This window comes from Gossypium raimondii, chromosome 8 (genome assembly GCF_025698545.1).
Source record: "Gossypium raimondii isolate GPD5lz chromosome 8, ASM2569854v1, whole genome shotgun sequence".
Taxonomy (NCBI): domain Eukaryota; kingdom Viridiplantae; phylum Streptophyta; class Magnoliopsida; order Malvales; family Malvaceae; genus Gossypium; species Gossypium raimondii.
The window spans coordinates 2778565-2787126 of NC_068572.1; the positions used below are offsets into that span (position 1 = coordinate 2778565).

General features: G+C 37.5%; 1 protein-coding gene across 1 annotated transcript; it reads left to right on the forward strand.

Moving 5' to 3' along the window:
• Positions 1 to 6641, forward strand: LOC105790253 (enhancer of mRNA-decapping protein 4). Its single transcript, XM_012617751.2, has 12 exons — positions 1 to 1002; positions 1246 to 1295; positions 1372 to 1528; positions 1614 to 1838; positions 2034 to 2162; positions 2456 to 4033; positions 4438 to 4797; positions 4868 to 4987; positions 5118 to 5288; positions 5578 to 5742; positions 5894 to 6019; positions 6116 to 6641. The coding sequence occupies exons 1-12, from the start codon at positions 328 to 330 to the stop codon at positions 6422 to 6424; spliced, it is 4065 nt and encodes a 1354-aa protein (XP_012473205.1). The 5' UTR covers positions 1 to 327; the 3' UTR covers positions 6425 to 6641.
• Positions 6642 to 8562: the final 1921 nt, after the last annotated feature.

Genomic DNA, 8562 nt, shown 5'->3' on the forward strand with positions numbered 1-8562 from the left:
TAAATTAAACCTCGTTAATCCATCAATCAAATCAATTTAGCCTCTCTAAATTTTCTCTATTTGCCCCAAAAGGCCCAATTTCTCCTTCTTCCCCATCTCCTCACTTTCCAATTTTCCAAGTCACCCATCATTCGGAAAAAAAAACAAGAATTTCAGATTCAGAGCGCACTTCGCCTCTTCTTCTACTGTTATTGTTCTCTCAAAATTCTTGGGTTTTTTTTTTTTTCACTCAGATCCTTCATTTCTGGCCAAGGAAACAGATACCCAAGCTTCTTGATTGTGTAAAAAAGATCGTTGTAACCAAATAGATCGGTTTGTGTTTGTGAAATGGCTTCAACGGGGAACCCAAATCAAACCATCCCATTTGATGTGCAAAAATTCTTCAAACCCACAGTTTCTAACCCATCAAATTCCAACTTTCAACAACAAAATCTATCTTCTTCGCCATATCCTACACCTTCTCCTTACCCTTCACCTTCTCCACCTTTCTTTCACCCACAGTATCACCAATTCTACATGCCTCCTTCTTCTCCTACCCATGCTAATTACCAAGATTCCAAATCCCTTTCTTTCCCTTCACCCCCTCTTAGCCCTTACAATGCTGGCACCCAAATTCTTGCCCTTATTAACTCTTCCCCTCAAAACCCTGATTTCCCACCTCAAAATCAACCCCCTAAACTGCAGCAACCGCCTCACGTTGAGTTTTTGGGTTCTGGGGGTCCCAATGTAGGGCCTTCGAGGGTGCCGAGTTGTAAATTGCCTAAAGGAAGGCGGTTATCAGGCACTCAGGTGGGTTATGATATTGACACGAGGCTGTCCGGGGAGGTTCAGCCTCAGCTCGAAGTTACTCCCATAACCAAGTATGGGTCTGATCCTCAGCTGGTACTTGGAAGGCAGATTGCTGTTAATAAGTCTTACATTTGTTATGGGTTGAAAGGAGGCAGTATTAGGATTCTTAATTTAAACACTGCATTGAGGTCTTTGTTTCGTGGGCACACGCAGGTTTATCTCTTCTTTAACTTTGTTGACTGTTCTTTTAGTTGTTGTTATTGGATTGAAATAAATGTAGTAGTAGACAGCTTAGAGCTTTATAGTATTAAAGTGTATGAATACAATCTTGGCATGTGAAAGTATGAAAGAATTGTGCATTTTATTTCTGGCATCCCAAGCTTTGGGTGCGTAAGTTACTGCTTTTGGATGATTATGATTGTCTATTGATCCAACTGACGTTTTCATTTATCTCAGAGGATCACAGACATGGCCTTCTTTGCGGAGGATGTTCATCTTTTGGCTAGGTATTTGTCTTTCTTTAATTGGTTATTACACTTCCCTTTTTCCCTTTTTGATTCTTGGTGATACACTTTTCTGCAGTGTGAGTCTAGAGGGAAGGATATTTGTTTGGAAGGTATCTGAAGGTCCAGATGAAGAAGAGAAACCGCAGATTACAGGGAAGATAGTTATTGCTGTTCAGATATTAGGCGATGAAGAATATGTAAATCCACGTATTTGTTGGCACCGGCACAAACAAGTAATGCAACTTCTTTAATGTTTTATCCATATTGAAAGGGCTATTACTATGTTGTTGCCAATGGTATTGCAATCTCATTTTGCAGGAAGTTTTGGTGGCTGGGATTGGAAAACACATTCTGAGAGTTGATACCATGAAAGTTGGGAAGAATGAAGTCTTCTCAACTGATGCACCTTCACCTCTCCAATGTCCTATAGACAAGTTGATTGATGGGATTCAGTTGGTTGGTAAACATGATGGAGAAGTTACTGATGTTTCAATGTGTCAGTGGATGATTACCCGTTTAGTGTCTGCTTCTACAGATGGCACGGTTTGTATTTTCATTTGCCATTTTGTTATATTGACTTGCAGATATCTATGTACTCTCTCTATGCTCCATTGTGGTATAGTCATGGAACCAAGATCTTGGTTTCTTGTTGTTTAGTGCTGGAATTTCATGTTGAATACATGGATATATGCAGTTCTGTCAAGATTGCTGTACTTACAAGTTCATGTTATGCTACAGATAAAGATATGGGATGACCGCAAGTCAGTGCCACTAACAGTGTTGAGACCACATGACGGCCAACCTGTTTATTCAGCTACATTCTTAACTGCTCCTCACCGACCAGATCATATTATACTCATAACAGGGGTAATGATTTTCATGTTCTCTATGTGTGCATCAAGCTTCTGCCTATTTGTTATTCACTGACTTGCTGATTTAAAGTTCATAGTTGTTCAAATTCTTATGATCTGTTGGTATGACATGCAAGTTTGTGCATTTACCTTTTAGGCTTTGGTCTATTTTAAATGGGGGTTTATTTATTTATTTTTAATTTAAGGACTATATTTCTGCTTTACTTTTCCCTATGAGAATCTTGTTATTCCATTGAATATCCATTTATCTGATTCATCATATTTTACTCTTTTGACCTTTTTCTTTAGGGGCCCCTAAATCAAGAAATCAAAGTTTGGACATCAGCAAGTGAAGAGGGTTGGCTTCTTCCAAGCAATACTGAAAAATGGACTTGCACCCAGACATTGGAGTTGAAAAGTTCTGCTGAACCTCAAATGGAAGAAGCATTCTTCAATCAAGTTGTTGCATTATCGCAAGCTGGCCTTCTCTTACTTGCAAATGCTAAAAGAAATGCTATTTACGCTGTACACTTAGAATATGGTTCTTGTCCATCTGCATCACGCATGGATTACATGGCAGAGTTCACTGTCACTATGCCCATATTAAGTTTTACTGGGACAAGTGATCCTCCTGATGAACATATTGTTAAAATATATTGTGTACAGACACAGGCTATCCAGCAGTATGCTTTGGAGTTATGCCAGTGCATCCCACCACCACTGGAAAATATTGGCTTGGAGAAGTCAGATTCAAGCATTTCTCGTGACGCTATTAACACCGAAGGCTTTGATACTTTCAATCCATCTGGAAATAAACCTTCTGACTTGCCCCTTTATACTTCAGTTCCCAAACCAAGTGCACGAGTAAGTAGCTCTGAAAATTTAACTGCAGCGAGGTATCCTTCAAGCCCCCATTCTATTGAGGCAAATACTGCACAAGAGCTAAACACTTCGAATATTGATCCCAAGCCTGCTTCTTCTGCTTTGGCTTCAACGGCAAGTGATGCTGATATTGTATGTGTTGCATCACCACCAACAGTTCCTCCTAGTCCTAGGTTATCTAGGAAACCCTCTGGTTTTCATAACTATGAGGATTATCCAGTTGACAGACAAATGGACACTGTTCGATCGAATTTGTCTGGTCTGCATTCATCAGAAGATGGTTCAAGGAATGATGACAAGAAAATGGTATCAGATGACAAATCTAGTGCATATACTCCGCCTATCATTTTCAAGCATCCAACTCATCTTGTGACCCCATCTGAGATATTGATGGCTGCAACATCTTCTGAAACTACTAATGTCAATGAGGGAAAGAGTGAGGGCGAGGTGCACATTCAGGATGTGGTTGTCAATAATGATGCACGCAATGCTGAGTTGGAGGTAAAAGTGGTGGGTGAAGCAAGATCATCTCAGAACAATGAATTTGGTTCCCATGGAGACTCCCAAAATCGAAATTTGGAAAATAGAGAGAAATTCTTTTGCTCCCAGGCTTCAGATCTTGGTATTCAGATGTCGAGGGAGAGCAGTGCGATATCCAGGGATGCTTACGTTGTTGATGAATCTCGGCAAGCGGATGGTGTTGGTGCATCAGGGTCGCATGTGAAGCCTAATATTGCTGAGGAAGAAATCAATGATTCCAGAAAGGATCTTTCTGGAAAGGGTTTGGAATCAGCCATACCTTCTACATATCAACAATCACCAACATCAGGTGCAAAAGGGAAGAAGCATAAAGGGAAAGGTTCTCAGGCATCTGCTCACACTTCCCCTTCTTCAAGTGCTTTCAATTCTGCAGATTCTACCACTGAACCAGGAGCAAATTCCAATCTCCCCTCAGCTGCTGCTGCATTTCCTCAAATAGCGGCTATGCAAGATATGCTTAATCAGGTGATTGCTAGAGAAAGAAATAAAAAAAAATGGTTATACCTGTATGCTTCTGTTGTATGCTCATTTCTGTTGCGTGTTAATAGTTAAATATGCTAGGGAAATGTATAGATATAACAAAGCATTATCCTTGAGTATCCTCAAATAGTCTCTAAAGTTTTCATTTGTGTTTATAATCATTGATCATTTCATAATTTTGGATAAAAATCAACCCAGGTGCATTTATTCATTTATTTAAAGGTTCATATAGTCATTCGATGACTATATGCTTATCACATTTTCACCTATTGTTCCTTTGATGTATTTTGCCTAGCAATATGTTAGCTTTCTTATCTAAACAAATGTGGTTTAAAACTTTTTGCTGCACCGTTACGGTATCTTGACTGTGGTTTCAATCATTCTTGCAGCTAATTACTACACAAAAGGAAATGCAGAAACAAATGTCAAGTATTGTCAACCAACCAGTTACAAAAGAAGGAAGAAGACTAGAGGCTGCTCTAGGACGGAGTATTGAAAAAGCTCTTAAGGCCAATACTGATGCTCTATGGGCTCGTTTTCAGGAAGAAAATGCAAAAAATGAGAAGCTGCTTCGAGAACATACACACCAGATAACTAGCTTGATCACTAATTTTATGAACAAGGATTTGGCAGTAATGTTGGACAAAGTAGTCAAGAAGGAATTAGCTGGAGTTGGACCAGCTGTTATTCGTACCATTACTCCAGCAATAGAGAAAACCGTAACTTCAGTAATCAATGAGTCCTTCCAGGTTAGACTTTTAAAATCTAGTTCTTTTGCTGGAAAGCTTAATGGAATCTAACTAGTCCTTTGTATGACAGAGAGGGGTCGGAGATAAAGCAGTGAATCAACTAGAGAAGTCTGTTAATTCGAAACTCGAAGCTATAGTTGCCAGGCAAATTCAAGCCCAGTTTCAAACTTCTGGCAAGCAAGCACTCCAGGTATGCACAAGTTCACTGTATTTGGTAATAGCTATAGGCGGATATTTTCTTTCTCTTGTTATGAGATCAAATTAGTGTCATTCGGTATGTTCCAGGCAATTTCTGGTTATTAATTTATCATTTCTTTTAGGAGGCTTTGAGGACTAGTGTGGAAGCTCTAGTGGTCCCTGCTTTTGAGATTTCATGCAAAGCCCTGTTTGAGCAAGTAGATTCTGCGTTTCAGAAAGGGATGGTTGAGCATACCAATGCTGCTCAGCAACAGTTAGAGTCTGCAAGTTCTTCTTTGGCAATTACTTTAAGGGTATATTTTTTCTCACATTTACTATTTAACTGAAGGCTGGTGATTTGTGTTTTTTTCCAAGATTTATAACATGTGGAGCATTAGACGTTGAATGACTTAGTGAGGAACTAAGGATTATTGTTTGTTTGTGATGTTTTTGTTTTTGGCCATTTGAGGTAATATGCATTAAAGCATGCAATATTATTTGTTGCTACAGAGCTCTTGTTTGATCGTGTGTGTCTGTTATTTGACTGCTTTTTGAAAGTACTTTCTGTGTCATTTTCTCCTCTGAAATCTCTTTTAATTGCAGGATGCCATAAACTCCGCTTCATCAATTGCTAAAACCTTAAGTGGGGAATTTGCTGAAGGGCAACGGAAACTTTTAGCAATTGCAGCTGCTGGAGCTAACTCAAATGCTGCAACTTCATTTTCTTCCCAACTTAGCAATGGACCTTTAGGTGGTCTTCATGACAAGGTATGTTTGTTTCGCACATTTAATGCCTGCATTAAACATGATTGCCAAAGTCAAATCTGGCTATTAAGTATCACTTCTTTTATAGGTGTTTCAGACTTTCAGTTGGTTCCTAGCTAGTTTAATCTCTCAAATGAATTCCTATCCCTCTCAGGTTGTTGTGCCCATGGATCCCACAAAAGAGCTATCAAAGTTGTTATCTGAAGGCAAATACGAAGAAGCGTTCACAATTGCGCTGCAAAGGAGTGACCTCTCTATTGTTTCTTGGTTATGTTCACAGGTAAGCAAAAATGTCTTGAATTTACTATTTGAATTTCTAGTTAAAACTTGAAGCCTTGGCATTAGGTAAGAAATTATTCTTTTTTCCTTTTACTAGGTTGATCTACGTACGATTCTGTCAACTGCACCTTTTCCTTTGAGCCAAGGAGTGCTGCTCTCCCTCTTGCAGCAGTTGGCATGCGACATCAACAAGGACACTCCACGAAAACTCACATGGATGGTGGACGTGGCCACAGCTATCAACCCAGGTGACCAAATGATTGCGGTGCATGTGCGACCAATCTTTCAGGAAGTCTACAAGAGAGTGCATGAAATAAGTAGCTCGCCATTGCTTACAGGTGCAGACCATGCGAGTATCCGTGCTCTCATTTATGTCATCAACTATGTTTTAATGACTTGTAAATGAAGAAAACACATGAGGATTTTGGGAGTCACAGTTAAGTTTGTACAAGTTTCTGGTTGTTTTCATGTAAGGACCCTCTGCTCTGCTTTGCTTTGCATTATCAGGACAGTTGGGGAGAGGGGGTCCTGATTTTGTTATCCATAGATATTTTGAAACTGTACGAATTAATGAAGTATTTCTCAGAAAGAAAGGGAAACAAAACGTTAAGACATTGATTACATACATTACATACACAATTATATACATAACTAGGCAGTGAAAAGTTTGACCGAGGAGAGGCGATGCGATTCAATCACCATTGCCTCTGCACACCATAGCTAGAACACATGGAACAACACCCTCTGGCACCCAAGATGGTATCAAAGAAACAATCGAACTTTTCGGATATGGTTGTGTAGAATATGCAATTAGCAGGTTAATAGTAGGGAAGGACTTGAAAACGCTGAATATATCTTGTTTCGTCTCCAGGATCAGTCGAATGATTATTGTAAAGTATTTCTGAAAAATTGAAGGCTTTATGGGAATTCACTAGGAGTTAAAGGGAGAGAAATTGTAGAGAGCTTGGAAGGGGCTTAGCCAATTAATAAAATAGTAGAGGAATAGTTTGAGGGAGTGACACTTATGCCTTATGCCACATGTTCTCCTATGATTAGTGAGCTTGTTATTCAAAGTGTGTTTTTTATTAAGTAGCTATGTGATTTGTCGTGATGGGATTGTAGGGTATGTTAGTATTACGTGACAGCAATCATATTCAACTAATTGACCTTGGTGTGGACTTAGTCTTAGTGGGCGTGAAGGTTGGTGGAGCACTTTGGTAGTTTTCTGTGAGACTTCTTCACTTGGTGGAGGCTTGGGATATATATAACAATCTTGCATATTCAAGAGATTTTGACGGCTTTCATCCACAGTCTCTCATTGAAGAGATTTTGACGGAATCTAAGAACTAATGTACCAGTTTTAAGTTATTGATAGTGGGAGCCTTTTTGTGAAGGTTTAATTTGGCTCCAAGGGGCATTGTTACGGCATGATCTCCCTAATCGGAGGTGTGCATGCCAGTGATCTAGTGCGGCTTCTCCTCCGATCTCCGACATCGGGTACTCTCTCAATCTTCTCCGACAGCCAGGGTAACTGCAACCAGGGTTTCTTGTAGGGCTAATCCTTGGTGCTTTTAGGTCCCTTGTACGTTTTCATATTTAATTCTTTTTTTGACTTTGTTGGGCCTTCATGTTGTACCCAATTTATTCCTTGAATGCAATTTTTCGTTGAAAAAAATTGTCCATAACCCTGAATAAATTTAATTACGATAAAATTAAATCTTTTCTATATTTATTATATCAATTTTAAGGTCGATGTTCAAGGTTCGTGTATCAAATAATGACCCTTTTCTTAATACACGATTCCTAATATTATTCTATTAAAATTAAAATTTCTTACTATTATTCATAACACTTTCAAACACTTCAATTACAAGATAATACATGCTTAAACGCGTTTAAATTCATATCCTCTTTAGCTTAACTAGCTTTTAATGTTACATGCATTGCACGTGACTTTATCGTTTAATATTTAATTATTTTTTAAATATTTTTTAAATTATAGTAATTAACGTGGAATAATATTTCTTATTTGAATTATTGAATATAATTAAAACATATTATTTTATCATTTCAAATGTTATAATAAAAAATTCAAATCATAATTAAAACATTATTTAACATATTTCAACCAACAACATGGTTTTACTTTAGGTAATTAATGTAAAATAATATTATTCAAAACAATAACTGATTAACATAATTAACTCTAATACATTAATAGTAATTAAGATGTTTAGAATTTTATTCAAGTAATAATTCTATTGTAAATCAATAAAATTAATACAAATTTTTAAAATAAAATTAGCACAATATTTTAAAATAATAATTATAAATTAAATATATAATTATCACCATCTCTATTTTAAAATATAAAATTTATAATTATAGAATTATAGACTGATCGGCTAACACAATATTTTAAAAAGGAAAAAAGAAAATGAATTGAAAGGAGTTAAAAAAGGCCGCGTGGCAGAGAATCGTCGCCACCTTTCTCTTTCTCCTTTTGTTTGTATTACAATTTTTATTTTATTTTATTTTATTTTA